The sequence below is a fragment of the Oryzias melastigma genome, linkage group LG17 (assembly GCF_002922805.2).
Source record: "Oryzias melastigma strain HK-1 linkage group LG17, ASM292280v2, whole genome shotgun sequence".
Taxonomy (NCBI): domain Eukaryota; kingdom Metazoa; phylum Chordata; class Actinopteri; order Beloniformes; family Adrianichthyidae; genus Oryzias; species Oryzias melastigma.
The window spans coordinates 18,979,242-19,001,669 of NC_050528.1; the positions used below are offsets into that span (position 1 = coordinate 18,979,242).

Below are 22,428 nucleotides of genomic sequence, written 5' to 3' on the forward strand. Positions count from 1 at the left end.
ATGAAAATGTAACATTCTTGTCACTCCCGCAGCAGAGTATGCTGGAGTAACTTCTGCATACTGGACAGCACTGGAGTACCTTTGTCGATAGCATGACACAGAAAAAGGTTTAATTTTTTTGCGAATACAAATAAAATGAAAGATTACTCTTTGAATTTATCCAGCTAAAATTTACTTTCAAACATTGTAGTTGAACATTGATATACAATGCCATAACTCTCCTGAGACATCTGCTCGTTTATTTTGTTAACTTGCTCAAGTGTTACAATAGAAGAAATGTGAGTTAAGCAATAACGAAATTAATGTATTGTTTGTTTTATTTTAGAGTAATGCTTTGTTTGGTCCTAGTAAAGTAATTTGTAGAGGAATCCTGACTTTTATTTGTCAAATCTCCATGTCATTGTGGCTAAATTCATGACAGAAAAACTGTTTTTATTGCATTTTTTGTTATTTCAAACAATACAGACATTTTGTTCTTTATTTTGAAAAACACAAACTGAAAGCATATTTGACATATTGATATAAATTATAACCCACTGTCTTGAATTTTATTTTCGTCTTTGTCTTTCATTTCACTTTATATTGAATGATGTTTACCCTGTGGAATCAACGTGCTCCTGCTATGTTGTGTTTACTACTAAAATGGTTTTCTGTAAAGATCCCAATGAACAATAAAGTTTATTTTAAAAAAACAAAAACAAACAAGATAACACAATGTCCTAAAATGTAAGTAATTTTTAAAAAATGAGAAGTGAGAGTCAAAATATGAAGCTACAGTAACTTTGACGGGGAGGTGTGTAGTTTTGTGGATAAATTGTTTCGTTTTTACTGACAAAAAATGTGTCAGTCTCCAATTTCGTGCAGAAATTGAAACGCAACAAACGCACGGATGAATATTTAAGATAGCAGAAACCTGAAGACGACTTTCAAGATCTAGACTGTGTACAGAAAACATTTGAACGCAGTACCTGTTTTTGCCGCCAGTCCAGAACCCTGGCGAGCCACAGACGCCATTGCTGTTGTATTTTCTTCTTCTTTGAATGTTCGTTTTCTTTTTCTTTTTAGGGGTTTACGAACACCATACTTTTGAGTGACTCATTACCGCCACCTATCAGTGAGGAGTGTGAATAACAGGTGTTCATCATAAAACGACCTGTCTCGACCAGTGAACGTTTTGTTGCTTATTGTCGACATTGTTTTAAACTTCTGTGCTGCTCTTCTGAGTATAAAACCTTTTAAACGAGTACATTCACGTTACGATACATATTGACAAATTATTTTTCCGTCTGTCACTTGCAAAAAGTAGTACATCTGAAGTTTGTTTTATTTGATAATTCTTGAGTATAAGTGTATCAAGTAAACCACATGAACCATGTATACAAATTGAATACTTCTTGAGATTAAATTGGATCATATATTTAATATATAAAAAGTAAACGTTTTCTTTTTTACTCGAGGGTTCTAAAACTTGCATATAACTAAAACAGACAGGAGGGGGCGGCAGAGAGACAGAAAACTTCCAACTCATGAGCTCATGACATTGACTCCCATATCAAAACTACAGTCAGCTGACTTGATGCCATGCCTGATGCTTGTAAAAACAACCTGACTGATTAGATTTAAACATGACCTAATATCCATGGCTGACAGCGTCTTCTCAAAATAAACCTCTCAATAATTTTTTTCTTGCATTCATGTTAACCCGTAAGAGTTAGCTTTTTCACCAAAAAATAAACATGTTCACAGCTTTCTCAAACATTTTGGATGAATATTTCCTATTCATCAGAACTGTGGGAGGAAGCTAAAGCATTTTTAAAATCAGAGGTTTTGAAATTCATTAGTTCTTAAAATTGGACATTTGAACTTTAACCTTACATCCATGTCTTATTGATTGGGAAATGGATGAGTGAACTCAAGAGGTCACTTTACTTTTTTAGAATGCTACTAAAGTGAGTAGTTAGGTCAGGTCAGCACGACCACTCCACTTCAGGTTTGAATTCAATCTGTTGTGTGTCAGAAAAGAAAAAGTGACCTGACCCTTGGAGGGCGTGGCTAAAAAACCCTACAGAAATAGTTGATCCCTAGCTGATAATGAGACAAAGTGGACTAAATAGACCAATTTTTGTTGGACAAAGAAGAATATTAACTATGTAATTTACCTGTTACTATATAGTGACAGTGTTCTCGGCGAAGAGTTGTATTTTCCTTAGCAAAAGAAGTACAATTAAGTTTTTTTTTATTAATTATACAGAGAGATACTGGACTAGGAAGTATATGAACTGAATACGTATTCAGACTAATTTAGAACATGTATAGATAGTATAGTATATAAAAAATAAACTTCAAATGTACTGCCTCAAATTTAGCATATCTTAAGCATACTTGCAGTACACTTAAATACACTACTTTTTTGCTAAACAACTGTTCCCATTTAAATCTTAAATCCAAAATGCAATTTTAGTAAAAAAAAAAAATGTAAATCCATAATACTGTGATTACTGTGATTATTAATAATCAAGACTGTGATTTTTATTATTGAAATAACTGTATTTAATACATAAATATATTCTTGAGGGAAACAAATATTTAAGAGCACATCACCCTAGAAAATATCAAAAGGGCTGCTTTAGTTGTAAAAACTCAGCTATTGCATCAGCCATTTTTTGTAAGAGCATTTCAAGCTGAGGTTTGATAAAGTACTCCCTACTTTTAATATTTTGTCTGTTTGTTTTTGTTTTGTTTGTGTTTATGGATTGCTGCTGATACCGTGTTGCTCGTGGGCACGCGCTCACTGAGCTCGCGCCGCGCTGCAGTCGATCACTGCGCATGACGTCAAACCAGCATGGCGGTCAAGGTGACTTGGGCAGCGCTCTTTGGCGACTTAAAACACTCTAAATGGACCCGTGTGCATGTTGCCTCTCCGTGTCTTCGCGTTCGGGTTCTGTAAAGCTAGACTCTCCAGTTCGGACCGTGTAGGACGAGCGGGGCGGGGTTCTGTTGGACGTGGTAGCATCCTTGGGCTAGCTATCGCACGTCAGTGACTGGCCTTGATGCAATCTCCAAGCTACAAGTTATCGAGAAAACGCTCTGAAAAAGCTGCTAACGCACTAATAGAGCGTTGATGAAAATCCCCCCAGTGAGAGGAGGAGGGCCGCTGTGTTCGCGTTTGCTCTCGTTTCACTGCCTCGCGCCTGTTCAAAGCGAAACTTTATGGCAACGGTTTGTGTCCTTTCGCAAGTAGATGCTTTGCTAGCTGTTCAGCCGGTATCGGTACTTTGAAGACGACTGTTTGGCTAGTTTCCTAACTTGTTTAGCTTGACTGTGGGTTTTATATGATCTTGTTGAGGAAAGTTTGGGTTGCTCGTTTACTGTTTTTTGACAGTTTTAAAGAGACGTCAAATTAGCTCATTAGAATGGATCGTTCTGCCTTAGTTAGCTCAACTCGATTTGACCGTAATCCAGTTTGGAATTAGCTGAGTTTTTGGTGTCACGCGTGCTAACTATTTTTCTTCTTTTAGGTGCAATCGACCAAACGTGGGGACCCAAATGAATTGAAAGCCATTTTCCAGAAGGTACAGTTTCTCAGTAAATCGTCCTGATGTTGGTGTCAAATTGCAGATGCATCAGTGGTGTACTAGGTTCTGCAAAACAAAGCTTTCTGACTAGTTTTACTTGGCTAAATATTCCAGTTTAATCTTACAGAGGCTAATTCTTTACAATCCAATACACATTATTATTTTTTATTGTTAACAAAATAGCAATTTCAAACCTCAGTATTGACATCTGAGCTCCAGTGTTTGTTATTTGATTTACCTACCTACCTTGATTTAGTAGGTTTTGAATTGTTAACACGATCAACATAAGGTTGAAAAGTTTTACAGTATGTTAACTGTTAAAGATTTTGTGTTTTAAGCGTCACCGGTGACGCCTCAGATGTTAAAAGGTTTTATTTAGATATATAAATATATTTTTGTGCCTCTTTTGTGTGTTAAAGACCCACTCCAATGAAAATTCTATTTTTAGCTTGATTTTGTGGCATTTTTTCTCAAAATAGAGGACTTGTATAAATAAATCAAGCTTACAATTTGTAGAATCAGGAGCAGATGAAGAAAACCCTTTTGAAAAAGCTTGTCAGTGTTGCGTACAAGTCACTACGGCAAGCCGCAAGCTCCATTCCAATGCACCCACTTGTGGACAAATAGATCCATGCACGTCTTTGTTTCCCTCGTCCGACAGCTGGAAAGCTCCAATGTTTCTCGCCATTTTTGTTGCACCTGTAATGTTAGGTCGGTGCTGTAAGCTAACAGGAGGAGTGCATGTAATCCGAATGATGTCGGGAAGTGGGGGCGGGCTTACTCCTGCCAGCATTTCTGCCCACAACTTAAAAGCAAATTATTGATGAACTACGGCTGCTTTGGACAAACCATGTCCTAGAAAATGAAATAGATAAGTGGATTTTGGCTAAAAAAAAGGCTTAATAATAATTAATAACTATTGGGAACACTTTTAGATTAGATGAAGTTCTTTAATCAAAAGCAAAATGTTTGGATTACACTGGTCATTGTGTGTTTTGGAATGTAATGAAAAGCTGATTGGACTTTGCTTGCGTCTACCTTCATCCACTGTCCTTCATGATGAATGTGTGACCCAGCATGTGATGGTCATGAGGGTCGGCAGTTTGGACTGTATTTGTATTCCCGGCAGGTCAGATTACTGACGAGCTCAAGCCAAACGCATCTATCAGCCTGTTTACGCACCAGTAAGATTGTCTCTTAGTACAGACCGGAGGTCTGCAACCTGAGGCTCCAGACCCACAAGCGGCTCTTTTATGCCTCCATTAGGGCTTTTTACATTTTATATCTGAATATATATTAAATTAGTTGGTTAACTTAGTCGCATATTCTAATCTGTGCTGCTCAATAATGTCCAGGTGTTGTCATAATGATAGAAAAAGTGGTGTTATATTTGTTTTCTTCCATTTTTAATTAAAGTAAATCTGCTACAACAGGAGGATCTTATTTAACACTTTATTTTGAAAGGAACTTTGTATGTGATGCTTTGAAAAAAAATTAAAAGTTGAAGTTATTAATAAAAAAATATAAAATGTTTAACCTTCACCTATTGTAAATATTTAAACGTTGATTATATTAATAAATAATTAAATACATTGAAATAAATCTGCTGCAGGAGGATCTTATTTGACGCTTTATTTTGAAAGGCACTTTTTTATGTTTCTGACAAATATAAAGAAAGAAGGAAGAAAAGAAGAAATTATAAAACTTGTATCCTTCAATTGTTGCAAATATTTAAGTTGGATTTTTATAAATAATTAATTAAATAAATAAATTGCAATTTTCTAAAGGTTAAATGGGACTTGGCGACTCTCGCTGGGTTTTGATCAGTAAAAAATTGGTCCAAATGGTTAATTTGGTTTTAAAAGTTTCAGATCACTAATATAGACCAAATACAAATAAACATGTGAATATTGGGAATTGCTAATTAAACATTTTTTTTGATCTAAGATTTTGTTTATTCTCAGTAACTTTGCAACATTATGATGGAGAAAGTTTTGTAAAGCTAAAAATAAATGTAAAATCCATATGTAAAAATAAAACACGTTTGTATTGATTTGTCTGTATAATGTGGCTCTGAGCTTTATTGTTGGGAACACGTTCAGGGATCAAGATGGATTAGCTATCTAAGATTTAGTTAGTGAGTACTGGGAAATTTGAGTTTACAAGCAAACTGTGGTTTGTTTTGATCCATCTGGAGGTTGATCTTTTTATTTTTTTATGTATTCCTATCTCCGCAGTATGCCAGTATAGTGGACAAGGATGGGGAAAGGTTCATGACTCCAGCTGACTTTGTACAGAACTATCTGGGACTTCACACACAGATTCACCACAACCCCAAAACTGTCCAACTCATTGCTGCTGTTGCTGATACCACAAAGGACGGGTATGTGCTGATGCCGTTAACACCATCAGACTGTCATTTTCTGAGGGCCTTTAGGTCATTTGTGATTGTCCCACTTTGCTGCAGATAAGACAATATTCCCTCCGTCTCCTTTGCTGTCATAAATATTACACCTGTCACGTGACTTTGTGTTTACATTTGTAAAGAAAATTGTTGTGCCTGCAGACAGTTTAACAATGAACCTTTTTTTTGTTTTATTTACGCACACTTGCAGGCTCATCTCATTCCAGGAGTTCCTTGCATTCGAGTCTGTGCTGTGTGCACCAGACGCCCTCTTCATAGTAGCTTTTCAACTCTTTGACAAGACCGGAACCGGGACCGTTTCCTTCGGTAATGACAAAAATTAAGAGTTATTTAAGGAAACAGAATGAGTTTTACTATCACTGTTGTTTTGTTTGTGCTACAGTTGATTACACGATTTCTAGCTGTGTGGAAATCATTTCCTAGCAGGACATTTTTGACCAGATTACCGTTTATCCCTAATCACAGCACTTAGATGGCCTTGTGTAATCACCTTCACGCTTGATTTCTTTTTTCTGTTCCTATCAGGACCCTTCTCTTCCCTTCTTTTCCCGTTGTTGTGACATTGACAGCTGTGTTTTTCAATGTGTTGTTCTGCAGAAAATGTGCGAGACATCTTCAGTCAAACCACGGTCCACCACCACATTCCCTTCAACTGGGACTGCGAGTTCATCCGCCTGCACTTTGGTCACGATCGCAAGAAAGACCTCAGCTACCTGGAGTTCACACAATTCCTGCAGGTACGCAGAATAAACCCACTCTGCTGCTTCCTAAATCACTTGATCTGTTTTTTTACGCTCTGTTGGTCGGTGCTGTCTTTTAGGAGCTGCAGTTGGAGCACGCACGCCAGGCGTTTGCCCAGAAGGACAAAGGGAAGAATGGGGTCATCTCTGCTATGGACTTCAGTGACATAATGGCCACAATCAGACACCACATGCTTACTCCTTTTGTGGAGGAGAACCTTGTCTCGGTGAGTGTTTCTTTGTCAAGGTGAGCTTATTGGTGGCATAATCGCAAGGTTTATAGCCACACACGGAGTTAAAGATTAAAAATTCATCACATAAACATAACTTAAAACAGTGAAAGAATAATCCACCTTGACCTTTAGAGCTTTTCAGATGAAGACAGTTAACTCTACATTAGTTTCCTATGGGAAGAAGAAAAATGTCTCACTTTAAAGTTTTTAGTAAAGCCCAAAAGAACCAGAGTTCTTTTTTTTTTTTAAACTGGATTTCTTTACTCATGTGGCTTAGCTTTTGCCTTAATCCACTTTGAGATGTAACTTTTTCATGCCTAAACTTGATGTGCAACATCTGTCTTCCACCAGGCTGCAGGGGGCAGCACCTCCCACATGGTCAGCTTCTCCTACTTCAACGCATTCAACTCCCTCCTGAACAACATGGAGCTCATCCGCAAGATCTACAGCACAATGGCCGGCACGCGGAAGGACACGCTGGTCACTAAAGGCACAAACACTTTTACTTATTCATCATTCAGCTCTAGATTCCACCTTCACCACTCTTGTATGTCTATGTCTTTGACTCGGCCTCTCTGCCTGGTTTTGCAGAGGAGTTTGTTCATGCTGCCAACAAGTTTGGTCAGATCACTCCAATGGAAGTCGATATCTTGTACCAGTTGTCAGGCCTGCACTCTCCCTCTGGGTAAAACTTGTTTCAGTTTGGGAAGCTGACAGGAAATCTACTCACCTGAGTGTGTGAAGGCGGTTTTATATGAATGACAGAGAATGTTTTCCAGGCGTCTGAATCTCCTCGACATCGAAAGAGTAGCTCCACTAGAAGAAGGATGTCTTCCCCACCACTTGGTCGAAACCCAAAAACAGGTAAAATGTTTGCATGAGCAGTTAATACAGAATACTAGAATAAATATACAACATTCTCTTTGCATTTTTTTTATTTTATTTTTTTTACCATATGTAACAAAGCTTCTGATACTGTTTAACATAGGGCTGGGTTGATAAAATCTATTAGTTGAGCTGAATTGATCTAAGATAAATAGATCAATAATTGATCCGTATACATAGAGACTAATCTAACGCATAATGTTAAAGTCTGCTAGCCTGATGCTAACGTTTAATAGGATTCCCCATAGGACGGGTAATGCTAATACTCGGTTGACCTAAACATACATTGCAGACTAAATGAACATCTTAATAAACTCACAGGCATGAATTTCCAAACTCTTTAAAGGAAATATTTTTATAGGAACCATTTGTGGGCTAAAGCACAGTTTTTCACTCATACTTGTAAACTCAAAATTGAATTGAATTTAGTGGATCATAAGAATTGGAAGAAAATAAAATCAGAATCAAATCAATCCAGGCTCTGGTGAATCGAGTCAATTCTGTAAATTACTGGAGATACCCACCCCTACTGTAACTCTCTGTAAATGTGTCACATGGAGGCTTTGGTTTTATTCTGGAAAGTCACCATTCTGTACGTTTCTTTCCATTAGTCTCATGGAGACGGCTCCAGGCCCATTTGGCTCCAGGTGGCAGAATCAGCCTACAGGTTCTTTCTGGGTTCCATTGCTGGAGGTGAGACAGCTTGTTAATGTACCTTCTTGTCTTTAATCTGAACGAGTTGAACCAGCTCGACTTTGTTCTGGTTTGTGTAGCCACCGGTGCTACAGCGGTGTACCCCATCGACTTGGTGAAGACTCGTATGCAGAACCAGAGGTCCACTGGGTCGTTTGTTGGAGAGCTGATGTACAAGAACAGCTTTGACTGTGCAAAGAAGGTTCTTCGTTATGAGGGCTTTTTTGGCTTCTACAGAGGTACAGTCATCTGCATGCTTGGTTTACTAACTCACCTACTGGTTCGCAACTTGCAATTTATTTTTTAAAGAAACTAAAATAAAAAAAATTAGTTAAATGTCATTTCAAGTGCAACAGTTGAAGTGGATAGATTTTTCTGCTCTCAATTTAGAAGCCTGTTAAAGTTTAATTCATTCTGATGCTCGTTTTTGTGAAATCACTTGTAGAACGTTCTAATAAAGAGCTGCAGGTGTGTATATGTAACATGAGTGTCAGCCTGAGAGTCCTGAGAACATGTTCAGACCAGTTTAACGACAATCTGATCTGAGGAAGCGACTATTTCTCCTGGAGCGAACTCTAAATACCTGAGTTTTGGTCAACATACCATACTGAGAGGAAACAGAGAAGCTCTGTAGAGAGTCTCTGTAGTCTTCACTTTTAAATAGTGCAGTTAGTAAACTGTCTGTATGTCCTTGAACTGATCAGGTGTGAAAAAAATTCTGAGAAGTTGCAGCACTGCTGTGACGCAGCTGAAGTAGTGCCAACATGAACCCAGGGTGTGGCTTCTCCACTGCAACAAAGCCATTCTTTTTTACACTGAGCTTTTGTATCATTTGGGTTTTGGAATTTTATATTTTTGATTAGCTTTAAATGACAGTAACTAAAAGTATTTTTTTTCATCTTATAACAAGCTATTTATACTGTTTCCATTCATGTTGGAGTCCAAAGTAGCTGCTGAAACAAATGTCTGTGTTGATGCTCCTCAGGTCTGGTTCCTCAGCTCATCGGTGTTGCTCCTGAAAAAGCCATCAAACTCACAGTGAGTTCCTCCCTGCATGATCCTGCTCTCCATCTTCAATAACATGCAGCTGTTTTATTTTCTAGCTCATCCCAGCTATATCTATCTATAAACAGGAAAAACTGGCCAACTTCTCATCATAAATGTTTGTTTTTCACAGGTAAACGACTTTGTTCGAGACAAATTCACCCAAAAAGACGACACAATTCCTCTATTTGCTGAGATCATGGCTGGAGGCTGTGTGAGTGTCCCGTTTACACTTCATGAGAATGCAGCTCTCAGGAAACTAGTGCTAGCATCTCTAATCGATGTAGTGTCCTTTATGAGAGAGTGTCTAAAGTGTTTGATATTTCTATAAAAACAGGCCGGAGCATCTCAGGTGATCTTCACAAACCCTCTGGAGATCGTGAAGATTCGCCTGCAGGTCGCAGGTGAGATCACCACCGGGCCTCGAGTCAGCGCCCTCAGCGTTGTCCGCGACCTGGGCTTCTTCGGCCTCTACAAGGTAAATTTGTGATGAACTCTGCAGAAACACAAGCAATCGTAATTGAAAATTAAATCGTATTTTTTCTCTTTCGTTGTTCTTATTTTCAGGGTGCCAAAGCTTGCTTCTTGAGGGACATTCCCTTCTCGGCCATCTATTTCCCCGTGTACGCCCACACTAAGGCACAGTTAGCAGATGAAAACGGTCGACTGGGAGCTTTGCAGCTTCTCACTGCAGGAGCCATTGCAGGTAACCTTCAGTCATTCTGACGCACAAAAACAAGACACTCCTAAAAAAAACTGAGGTTTTAGCATTCGGCAGAAATGCAAGAAAGCTTATCAACACAAGAATAGCAAATAGAAACATTGTCTTAGTTTCAGCACTAAAATATTAAATGGTATTCATGCTTTACATAAGTTTGCATTTCGTCATGCTTGTTTTTCCGTCTCTCACCCATAGGTGTCCCTGCTGCCTCCCTCGTGACTCCTGCTGATGTCATCAAGACGCGACTGCAGGTCGCCGCAAGGGCGGGGCAGACCACTTATGATGGGGTCATCGACTGCTTTAAGAAGATTATGAGGGAGGAAGGCTTCCGGGCTTTGTGGAAAGGCGCTGGAGGTGTGTGTTCTTGAAGCTGAAGCAGAATGGAGGCACTTTAGTTCTCTGTGAATTAAAAAAAAAAAAACTGTCCTCGTCTTCTCTGCAGCTCGCATGTGCCGCTCCTCCCCTCAGTTTGGTGTGACCCTGGTGACTTATGAACTTCTGCAGCGATGGTTTTATGTTGACTTTGGAGGACAGTAAGTTCAAATGAAATCGTCTGATATTCTGCAGGTCTTTAGAAGTTGCAGTGGCCTTAACTTCTGCTTTTCTCCACGTAGTCGCCCTGCAGGCTCCGAGCCGACGCCCAAATCTCGCATTTCCGAGCTTCCCCCCATCAACGCCGAGCATATCGGAGGCTACCGCCTGGCCGCAGCTACCTTCGCTGGGGTGGAGAACAAATTCGGCCTCCATCTTCCCAAGTTCAAGTCTTCCGGCGTGGTTTCCATCCATCACAGAGAGCCGGCCGCGCCCGTTCAGGCACCGTAGAGGCGTGCAGCCGCTTCTGTCTTCACCATCCCTCTCTTCCACCACCAGGGCCAGACATTTGAACACAGCAGACGTATGCATACTCCGCACTCGAGGGGCGACAGAAGCAAAGAGCAGCCGGTGCTGCAGCTGCAAGGCACAGAGCAGCTGTCAGGTGTGCTGTGTTGCATCTTCAGTGGCTCCTGGAATTTCCATCCTTTATGTTCTTCTCTTGTGTGAAAACGAACTTTGAGCACTCCAATTAAAGCTTGATCGATTCTGATATTGGACTGTCAGCATAGGAAGTAATTGATCGACCTGCACAGTGTGTGGGGCTTCACTGCAACTCCTCCAGGTGGCTACATACTGTACATATTGTACTGTACTGAGAAAATGTTACAAGACCAAGTCCCGTAACGTTCAGCCGGTCTCATTACACAGTAGATGTGATGTCACGGCAGTGGGAGGGGCTTGAGAGAATGACTTACTGATGTACAGGGCTTTTCAAATTAATGTTTTCTCAAAGAAAGAAAAAAAAAATCAAATCTTGAGCAGAGAATTAGGTATTAATAAATTAAGTGTATCTCAGTTCTGTTGTTGTATTTTAATTAAATAAATAAATCATCCATATTGTTTTAAATTTACCAAGAAGTTTGGAGTTTTTTTATTCATGTGGAAAACCATTCATTGCATCAGGAACACAACAGGAAATACAGTTTGGAATATGGATCCTGTTCTTGATACATAAAGCACGACTGCCTTTAGTACATTCTGGCTAAAAGTAAGAGCTTGGTTAAGTTGTATGGTGAAACACATTTAAATTCAGGTTTGATGGTGGAAAAATTGTTCCGACCTCTTTAACCGTCGTCCAAACTGTTAGATTTGTCTTGATATACGTAAACAAGAATATTTCCAAATATAAAACATTAAAATAGTTTCAAATTGAGTAAATTTTAAGCCAAATCACCCGAGTGGACCTAATAAAAGGCTTGTAGTGTCACTGTCAATTAATATTTTACCGAAACAACAAACTCTTTAAATAAGTGCAACCAGTAAATAAATATTAAATATTGCAGTGCTGAAATACAAGTGCAAGCACGAGCTCTGCAAACCTCGCTGAGGAGAAACAGGTTTCCATCTGAAATCACCAAAGAGTAAGATGTAAAAACACTGAAATGATGATATAAAGGAGCAAGTAGAAAGGTTTGCATATTAAAACAAACAAAGGCTGAGGTGGTGGAGGCCTCAGGGGAGGAGTGCTTTCTGGATCCCTGAGGATGTAATCGAAGCTAGAAGTTCAGAGTGGACAACTTCAACTTTCCTATGTCCCTTTTGAATGATCCGTCAGCCTTAAAGTCTGGTTCTACCTTTACATATGACGCTCATTCCTCTACTTCCTACAACTTGGAACACAAACGCTTACGTAAGGTCGTCGTTTCTGTCCGTTCTAGCTTGGCACATTTCCTCGGGCTGCAGTGAAGGGCAAAAGCTGGAGGCCAAGAGGAGCAGCTTCTCTGGATATTTCTTCTAATTTTCTTTAGGTGTTTAGTATTCAGATGAGGAATTTAAAAGCAGTTAGGAAGGGGAGGGGGGTTAGTAGCATCAGGCGTTAGCCAGCTCCTCGGCTTCGTCTCTGTTCTCGTTGATTTCTGCCAGGGTCCTGACGAAGCGCGTCCACTCGTCTGCCTTGGGAACACAGATTTGCTGCACAACGAAAAACAGCAAACAAACTGTTTAGCTTTTAATAGAAAAAATGATTAAAAAAAGAAAACTGCTGTGCGTTTTTTTTTTTTATATTTATTTAAAAAAAAGAATATTTATGCTTTAAAATAAAAATAAAATGAAAAAATATTAAAATAATAATAAATCATATTTAAAAAATATCTGTTGTTTAAAAATAAAACTGAATAAATAATAAGTTTACAAAATATACGTATGTTAACCCATAAAGACCCAGATCCATTTTTTATAAAAAATGAAATTATGTTGAATACACCACAAACCAAAAGGACCACAGAATTCCTTTTTATTTATTTTTTTGTTACATCGATGTCACCATGGATTCTTCTGGGTTTAAACATCAAAATAAAATTAAGTAAATAACATTAACAAATCCTTAAATATATATATATATATTTAATTTTTAAATAAGTATGAAATACATAGAAATTAATAAATAATAACATTGCAAAAAACAAAATAATAAATAAAATAATCTTTTGCTTTAAATATTTTTTTCATTTAAACATAATACAATGAAAATAAATTATTTAAGTTGAAAATGTTTTAAAAAATTAAAATAAAAAGAAATGGATTAAAATTGAATATAAAAATGTATTCTAAAATAAATATTAAGATACAGCAGCTTTGTTTTTTTTAATTTAAATGTATTTTCAAAAATACAAAGATACATACGAATAAAAAAATAATAAATAATAAAATAAAACAAAAACATTAAAATAAAATATTTAGATATTTTTAACTAATTGTTTTATTTTAAAATAAATAAATAAATAAAACAAAATATAATTAGACTTTTTTAATTTTAAAAAATACATGTATTTTTTTCAAAAGCAGGACCTTACCTCTCCTACGTCATAGACGTGCACATGTCCCTCAGAGTCTCCAATAGCTATCTCTTTTCCAGTGTGAGACCATCTCACACGGTTCAGTGCTGGACCCCCATCCACTCCAACACTGGCAGTGGGAACCTTTAACACACGGCAGAGTTACAGCCGAAATCATGCACAGAAACTGGGGTTTGGGGCCCGTTTTCGTACTTCTGTGTCATTGTTGAGGTTCCACACGTCCAGACGGCCGGACAGGTCCACGCAGGCAAACAGAGCGGGGTGTGTTGGAGACCACATGGAATCGTAGACGTAGTCACAGCTGTCCTCAAATGAGTACAGTGGACGGGTGCTCTGCAGGAAAAACAGTACAGTGTTTGGTTAGGTCAGGGATCTGCAACCTGAGACTCTTTTACCCCTATACTGTGACACTTTGGCTTTAAATGAATGAATGAAATGGTTTATTTCAAGAGATCAGGAATAATACATGAAAAAAAAAACATATCACATTGAATTACATCTAGATCACTTGAGAGTGGGGGGAAACAAACTTATATAATCCCACCCTGACTCGACCATACCATTTTCTGCCCCACAGACAAATCAATTATATTAATCAGTAACAATAATCTAAATATTCTTATTTAAAAAGATTGTATTCATTAAAGAATTATTGTAATACAAAAAGTAATAACTAAGAATCATCTTCATTAATGCTAAAAAAGTTTCAAAATATTCTCATTAAAGAAAAAAAAAGACAATTTGTGCAGATTGTTTTCATCAAAGAATGATTATAATAATACAACAAGTAATAAGTTGAAAAGAAAAAGATCATGAATTTGAGCAGAGTCAGTGCTACATCACAGTTTAGGAGCAAGTTTAAGGCCACGTAATCGTTCTTCATTGTTGTGACTGAGAGACTGTGAAGGTCTCATTTCAAGGGAATTGTGCTCAAGTTCTGCGGCTCAGAATCGCGTCAGAGTTCACCTTCAGCTGTGTCTTACATTTCACATTTTGCTTCAATTAAAGGTTCAAACGTGCGTAATCCCACAGTTCTCAAAGTCATTCATGGATTTTATTTCCAAAGGCTTTGTCTGGTCCGGTGGTTGTTCTTGACAAAGAACAACTTGTGGGTTTGTAGTTGTGGTTAATTTATTTTAATCAATAAACATTTTTAATATCTCAGATAACTAAGATGGTGAAAGTTTAATCTACTGTCAGAGAGGTATATTATTTTCAGAATAAGTTTATCTTCTGTTGCACCACAATGGCAAAGTTTATAAAGAATCTAATGCATCTACATTTAAATATATTTTTATTGGGTTCTAAACCAATGTTGTCCTGTTTATATTTGACAGCAAAACTAGAAAAAGGATGATGGAAAATCAAAGTAATAATGATAAAAAATTCCACGTTTGCCTTAACTTTTTGCATTTTAAACTCCAAGTAAATCTGATGTTTAATTGATACAGGATGTATTTTATTTTGAAAGGAGCTTGGATGTGCTGCAGTCGTAAATAAAATAAGTTAAAATAGTTAAATATAGAAAAATATAATTCATATTTGTAAAAATGTAAAAACTGCAAGTATATATAAATGACTTATTGATGACAAAAACATAAGTAATATTTTTTTCTAAAGTGGGCAGGTTGTTGGTAAGTAAAAAACTAGCCTGAATGACTAAAAGGTTGCAGATCCCTGGGTTACAGCAAAGCAAAGCGACCAAGGGTGCAGTGGTTGCTGTTATCCCGCATGTCTCACCCTTGTGCTCCACAGTTTAACAGTCCAGTCAAAAGAAGAGGAGATGAAAAGATGAGAGAAGTCCACCGGTCCTGCAGCGCTGTGACAGCTCAGCCCCGTCACTGGACCATGGTGGCCCTCGAACACCTCCGTGATGCCAGCCTTGCTGTTGTAGCAGAACACAAGCAGAATCAGTTGAGCCAACATGCAGCTTTTAACCCCTTGAATGATTTCGCCTTTGATGAAAAAGAGCAATTATGGTTGTTGCTTTCATGAAGCTTCTAAATAGAGGTAATTTGGGAGCTGAAGTGGGTTGGTGCACATTAGCATCAAACAGTTAAATACCAAACATGTTGCTAAAAAACACCAAAATAGATAAATATTTAACCGTTTACACAATCAAAGTTAATCAGTTGATTCTGTTGTGAAGAAAAGTGCAACAGCTTTGCACCGAGCATCGCATTAAAAATATAACTTTAAAATAAAAAACAGTTTTTAAATATTTGTTTATAAATAAAAATTAATATATTAAAATTTGAAAATAAAATAAATAAAATGTATATGTATTTTTTTAATAAAAAAATAAACTACAGCAGCTGTGCATTTTTTTTATATACTTGTATATTACACATTAAAAAATGAATAAAGAATAAAATTAAAAAACATTTTAAAATAAGATATTTAAGAAATATTTTTAAAATAATTGTTTTTTTATTAAGTGAATAAAAAATATTAAATAACATTTAAAATTTATATATTTTTTTTTACAAAATGAAGTTAAAAAAAATATAACATTGAAAGAAATAAATGCAAAGTTAAAAAATAGACATTGTTTTTGGTCTAAAATATGTATTTTCAAATAAAAAAAACTGTGCAAAGCCTCTTCTCTCCGAGACAAATTAATCTGGTGAAGAACATGCTTCAGAATCATCTGGAATTACAATAATTCCATAAATGGTTGAGGAGTTATGTTAGTTTTCATTCCTAGCATTCCTTGTGAGGATGCAGCTCCTGCAGCTCTTACCTGCCGTGGCGACAGGCGGTGTAGACGGAGCCGTCCTCGCTCCCCACCACAAAGTTGTTAACATCCCCGAGAGGAAATGCCATGGAAGTCACAGCCACCGCCTTGCTCTGTTTGAACACCAGCTCCAGGCTGTCCTGCAGGGAGAACAGGAACAGCATCACCAATGCGGCTGGCATTCAGAAAAAAGAGCACACATGGGCGGGTGCAGCTCACCTGAGGCTGGGAGAGCATGTCCAGGCTCCAGGAGCACATCTTCCCATCGGTGGAGATGCTGATCAGGTTGTGAGCGTTCTGAGTTCCCACCACGTTCACGCAGTAGACGGGATGCTGCGCGCGAAAACGAGATGCAAGTTAGTTGTGTTTTACAAAAACTGGAAGTGGAATGAAAAAGTCTTACTGTGTGTGCAGCAGCAGACAGAGGAGTTCTCTGAACAGGAGTGCGCTTGTTGCTCCTGTTGTCCCACAGGACGATCTGGCCGGAGTAAGTCCCGCCCACCACCAGGTTGGGGTGAAACTTAGCAAACCCAGCAGACATCACCTCAGACTACAATGAAGACAACAGGATGAAAACTATGACAAATCAATCAAATTCCTCTAAATATTGTTTTTTGTGTATTATTTATCATATGCAATATAAACACACAGTCAGATTATTGTTAGACTGTTCATTCCTCCCGCTAACCTGGCAGTGGAAGATGTATTCTGGTGTTGGTTTTTTATACTTCAAGTTCCAGACCAGCGCAACGCCGTCAGGCTCGTGTGGAGCGTCCTCGTTGTTGTTGTATGAAGCCACCAGCAGCTCTGGATACTGACAGGATTTCATGAGGAGACAAAAAACAAAAAGTCTGAGGATCACCTGACAAAGGGAAAAAAACAAACAGATTTTATAAATCCTGATTCTTCTAGAGCACGTGTCAAAGTCAAGGCCCGGGGGTCGGATAATTTTATTATATTGTTATTTGTGGCCTGATATTTTCTTGCACTTTTTTTCTAACTTGTATAATTTTTACAAAATATATTTTTATGGAGGGTAAAATATTTAAAGTTATTTAAGATTTAAGTTGATTAATTATGGAATATCATTCCTTCCTGTATTTATTATTCATAATTATCCTAAAACGTTACAGTTTTAAAGTTATAAAAATTGTAATTCTTCTAGCTTTTTGTACTATTTTGGCATTTACTAAAACTTTTTTAGGCTGCTTTGGAGTAAAACATTTTTAGGCTGCTTTGGAGTTTGTATAATATTTTAGCTACACGCTAGCTGTTTAGGCTAATTTAGGCTTTTTCAGTTTTTTAGGCTATTTTGAAGATTAGCTATTTTTTCAGCCGCATGCTAGCTGTTTAGGCCAACTCACGTTTTTTTTTTTTTTTTTTAGGCAACTTTGGAATTTAGCTGATATTTTAGTTGGCTATCAGCTTCAGCGTTTTCAGCCATCAATTTCAGCATCTTCAGCGGCCAAATTCAGCTTACAGCATTCACACTAGCATTATCCCAGGCAATGCTACATATCTAGTTCAGAATTATGTTAAAAAGTTAAATTTTTAAAGTTTTAAAAATGTAGATTCAGAGTGTTAAATAACTGTTTATCCTGTTTGGCCTGCAACCTCAGGTGTGTTTTGGATTTTGGTCCCTTGTGCGATTGACTTTGACACCCCTGATCTTGAGACTTGAATTTGGTTTCCTCTCACCTGAGGAGACCAGTCAAGACAGGTCACTACTCGGTTTTTTGTCCAGCGCTCATCCTCAAACCGTCTGTTCAGAACCAACTTGGCACCAGCTTGCAAATCTCTGCAAAAGACAAAAACAATCTAAATTGCTTACACATTCTCATGGATCTATATTTGATTGAATCATTCATATGTCTCACCCCTCCTTATCCTCCAGATCTCTCCCACTGTAGTCGAAGCAAACATCCACCTGCTCAGCAAGAACTCTCTCCACGATTCTGCTGCCTCGCTCAAAAAACGACAGGAACTCCTCAGAGTGCAGGACCTGCAGCTTTTCTTCTTCTGTCAGCTCCTTTGGAGTGTCTGCGTGCAGATAATTCAGGATTAAGGCGGGATGGAAAAAGGAGAGGATTATTTTTCAAAATAAGCAACAAAGTGGCGTTCATACCCTCCCCTTGCTGCTCGTCCTGAACGGCTTTTTCCTCCTGGTTGTCCTCTGTTGGTGGAGGAGCGCTGATGTCTTCATCCTCTTCTTCTTCTAAAACAAAAAAAAAAACACACACAAACTACAATAAATAAATGTGATTAAATTATGAATAAAAACAAGAAAAGGTCCTATTTACCTGCTTTTTGATCACTTTGAGACAGGGCGTCTGTGGGTGTCTGTGTTTCTTTGGAGTAGGACACCATCTCCTTCGGAACAAAGTCCACCTGGGTCAGTTTGGACATGCCCAGCCTCACAGTTCCCCGCCTGCACACCGTTCCACAAAAGAAGAAAGTTTGCAGCATCAGAGTGGAGGGTGCAAGCGTTCTGCACGTATGGACATAAATAATGATGTACAGACATATTTGATGCTCAAAGGCATTTTTTTTTTGACAAATCTAAGATGAAACCACAAAAAGAAGACAAGCCAAAGGAAAGAGGAGGAGGCAGTACCCCATCAGCTCAGAGTCGGAGTGGAGTTGCAGTGTGGAGGGGTCAGGATCCCAATGCAATGTCCTTTACACAGCCAAACACCAGACGGTGTTAGTAAGAGAGAAGCGGGACAAAGAAAACAAAAAGAAAGAGGATGAGAGCAAACGAAGAGGACGGGCAAACGGTGAGTCACGTACAGGATGCTCAAAAGTTGGAGAAGAAGAGAGAAAAGACAGAGAGAAGAAGAATGAGTGTCAAGAAACATCAGCAAGTTGGTGAAAAGGCAAAGAGATGGGTCAGATTTTGGTTCAAGTTTAAATATTCGGTTAAACACACACCTGCATGCAGGTCAATCAAAAGCACAGGAGATTGTCTAAAACAAGAGCATTCTGTCTTTGTTTTCTTCCCAGTCATTCACAGACCTCGGTCCGGTGTTTCCATCCACAGAATCTTGGCTTCCTGCATCGCTGCCCACTGATTTGTTGGAGGGAGACATGGGGGCGGGGACTAGGTAGTGAAACAGACAGGTATCTTCTGTTACTACCCTCAGGGGCTGAACTGTGAGCACGTGCGTGCGTGCGTGTCAATGCGTGCACCGTGGGTCAGTGAGTGAAGGAAGGAGACGGTGTGAGGAGGTGGAGGATGGAGGAAGTGCGTGAATGAGGGAGTGATGAGTTTTCATGCAGAAAGGGGGGAGAAAGCACAGGAGGGCGGACAAAAGAGGGGGGAGAGAAGAGAGAATGAAAATAAATGGCAGGCAACGTATTAGGTGTCATGCGCACAACATAGAAAACGGGTTGTGGAGAGCAATGGAAGCCACATTAAGCTGAGCCACAGAGCTTAAACGCAGAATATTCTAGAAACAAAGGACTCAACAACTTATGGGATGTTAGAATAAAAGACAAAGCATGCCGTAAATATGGGAAATTTACCGTGGGGTATATCAGGAGTGATGCCAACGCTCTGCAGAAGAGCCTCAGCCTCCCTCCTCTTCCTCTCCAGATCGGAGTCTTCATGACCGACTGAGGAGCCAGCCTCAGCTCGTTTTGAGTCTCCCTGAAGACAGCAGAGCGTTACCACACATTTATCAATCCAACAAAGTCACACTGAAATGGAGCCTCGACATTCTCACTCACATCCTTCTTTTTTTTCTCTTCTTCTTTTCTCTTCTTTTCCTCTCGAATCTGGGCGATCCGTTGCTTCTTCCTCTCCAATTCGGCTTTTAGCTCACTTTTGTCAGACATACTGCAGGGGGAAATCAGCTGTGATCAGTCCACAAATAGCATTTTGAGTGCAACACACTCTTTTGCTTCTTTTCTATTTTTTTGTTTTTAACAATCCAGATCCATAAACACACATTATAAACCTACAGCAGACTATTTTTTAACTCAAGTCTGTTTGTGCAGAAAGTGTGGTTGTAGCCCTGGGCCTGTCACACTGCTAACATGTGAACAGAAAGCAAGCATGACAACAATGTTTTCTTTATTCAGTTCTGTTTTATCTGCTCATCATTAATAGTTAAGATGAAATTAATATTAAAACATAAATGACAATGTATTAACCTAAGTAAAAAATGTATGTCTATGCTCTGTAAAAGCCTTTAACTTTACAATAACCTCATTTATAATAACTGAGGGCATGTTGAAAAATATGTTTTTCAATTCAAAATCAACACACAAAAAACTTACATTACACAAGTCGTCATTTTTTTTAATTAAACTTAAATGTTTTCCATATGTAATTAATTAGAGTTTATAAAATGAATTTCTTTTCAGGCTAAAATTTCAAAATAAAGTCACTTCCTGAAGGAAAAAATAAAGTAATTGACTATTTTCACCTCCATATGAGATATACTTATGGTTGTAATTGTAATATTTGGATTTGGAAATGGTTTATTTCAAGAAATCATAACAAAAATAAAGCTAAAGAAGACGAACAACAAAAAAATATACTGTACCTATAAAGAAACTTTGTATAATTAGTCATGAATTGATTGGAAAATAGAAAAACATAAGCAAACATTCACATACACATGTAAATAATTCAATCATAATTACTCTTAATTCTAAATAGACACATTGAATCCAGTAAATATTAAGTTTGTCAACAGAAGTTTAAATAATTGCTTGAAAGGGGTAAGCGAATTTTTATAATCTCACCTTTGTTTATAAAAAATGTAAGACACAAAACACGACTGGCTTACTCTACAATCACTTTACTCTTCTGTAACCTGAGATGCTACTCCGCCCTCATAGCAAAACAACAGCGGAAAAACCATAAAATTTCCTCCCCCGTCTTTATTTTGATTATTTTTTTTCCTTGTTTGACGGCTGAAGTCTGGCCTGAGTGCAGCAGGACAGTTCAAACATGTCCGCAGTCATCCTGACGGATTCTGGCAGCCCAGACAGAGCTAGCATGCTAATCTGTTTAGCACCGGGAGGGGCCTTCTTAAGGATAAACAGACTAACGATCACAAAAACACTCGAGCTTCGCTGATTTGTATCCCTGAGAACGAATTGGAAATATTTGATAAGTCATAATTAAATACCTGATGTCAAGGTTTGGATTAAAGCAGAAGAGTGACGACTGAATCCAGCTTTGTGGATGTTTTTTTTCCTAAGGACAAGATGATGGAAGAACGGGCTGATGATGCTGGAAGAGACGGCGCTCCTCTGGCTCCGTTATCCGCTTTTCTTCTCCTGAGGAATAATGCTGGAAAATCCTTGTAGTAGCGCTGTGCTGCCCCCTGTCGATAGAAAGATGATAGTGCACTGGAAAAAATGCATATTCTGCAAAAAGGCATTTTTTGTTTGAAAATTCTATCCTGATGATGTTAATTCCTTACTTCCAGTTTGTAGATATCATTAAATAATAGGAGTATGTATTGGCAAGAGTCTGGCGATCCAATACGTATTTTGAAATATCCCAAAACTGTACCAGAACAATTTAAATTCGAAACAATCTCTGCTTGAATAATAATCCACTTTTCATGTTAATAAATTGATAAAAATCATTTTATTTAACGATCACAACTATGTCTCATATAAAAGTTGCTTTTACCCAAGCAAATTCATGTTGCTTTTCTTTTGGTAAATAAAAAAAATTCTTAAAGGGACAGTAAATATTGTCTGATTTTTACGACATAATATTTTCAATTTAGGGAAAAAAAACAGTATTAACCAATAAGACTTCTAAAGGTATGATTGAGGAAGTAAAGTGCTGCGGTTGATGGTTTAAGTGGAAAACAAAATTAAGATGTTGGTCATAAATAATAATGGAATTTCCTCTTGTCAACAATTGTCTAAATTGATGCAAGTATTACCAAATGAAATATCACAATATATCACCAAATGGTTTCCCCCTGCACCCTTATTAAATTACATATAAAAGAAA

General features: G+C 38.0%; 3 protein-coding genes across 8 annotated transcripts in view; 1 reads left to right on the forward strand and 2 right to left on the reverse strand.

Annotated features, from left to right (window-relative positions):
- Positions 1-1,114, reverse strand: part of metap1d (methionyl aminopeptidase type 1D (mitochondrial)) — a 5,807-nt gene extending 4,693 nt beyond the window's left edge. Inside the window, exon 1 of the mRNA XM_024273663.2 lies at positions 969-1,114. Within this exon, the coding sequence (XP_024129431.1) occupies positions 969-1,014 (46 nt within the window). The 5' untranslated portion in view covers positions 1,015-1,114. The remainder of the gene's footprint in view (positions 1-968) is intronic.
- Positions 1,115-2,750: 1,636 nt separating this feature from the next.
- On the forward strand, positions 2,751-11,761 carry LOC112147347 (calcium-binding mitochondrial carrier protein Aralar1). 2 transcript variants are annotated; one of them, XM_024273664.1, is made up of 18 exons: positions 2,751-2,854; positions 3,519-3,572; positions 5,813-5,958; positions 6,191-6,306; positions 6,598-6,737; positions 6,821-6,967; positions 7,325-7,463; positions 7,565-7,658; positions 7,753-7,837; positions 8,470-8,551; positions 8,632-8,790; positions 9,537-9,589; positions 9,729-9,809; positions 9,933-10,073; positions 10,163-10,301; positions 10,512-10,670; positions 10,759-10,849; positions 10,931-11,761. In XM_024273664.1, exons 1-18 carry the CDS (start codon positions 2,843-2,845, stop codon positions 11,136-11,138), a joined length of 2,046 nt encoding a protein of 681 aa, XP_024129432.1. In that variant the 5' UTR covers positions 2,751-2,842; the 3' UTR covers positions 11,139-11,761. The 2 variants fall into 2 exon arrangements, with proteins under 2 accessions (XP_024129432.1, XP_024129433.1); XM_024273665.2 differs by lacking the exon at positions 2,751-2,854 and adding an exon at positions 2,887-3,219.
- Positions 11,748-21,737, reverse strand: LOC112147348 (dynein, cytoplasmic 1, intermediate chain 2a). Of its 5 annotated transcripts, none has more exons than XM_024273667.2 (17): positions 21,584-21,737; positions 20,172-20,280; positions 19,968-20,091; positions 19,458-19,542; positions 19,057-19,119; positions 18,743-18,870; positions 18,568-18,657; positions 18,320-18,482; positions 18,141-18,240; positions 17,131-17,256; positions 16,846-16,992; positions 16,662-16,775; positions 16,449-16,582; positions 15,446-15,590; positions 13,898-14,038; positions 13,703-13,828; positions 11,748-12,821 (listed from the first exon to the last, which is right to left on the reverse strand). In XM_024273667.2, exons 2-17 carry the CDS (start codon positions 20,277-20,279, stop codon positions 12,720-12,722), a joined length of 1,896 nt encoding a protein of 631 aa, XP_024129435.1. In that variant the 5' UTR covers position 20,280; positions 21,584-21,737; the 3' UTR covers positions 11,748-12,719. The 5 variants fall into 5 exon arrangements, with proteins under 5 accessions (XP_024129435.1, XP_024129434.1, XP_024129437.1 ...); XM_024273666.2 differs by having other exon boundaries at positions 19,458-19,593; XM_024273669.2 differs by lacking the exon at positions 19,057-19,119.
- Positions 21,738-22,428: the final 691 nt, after the last annotated feature.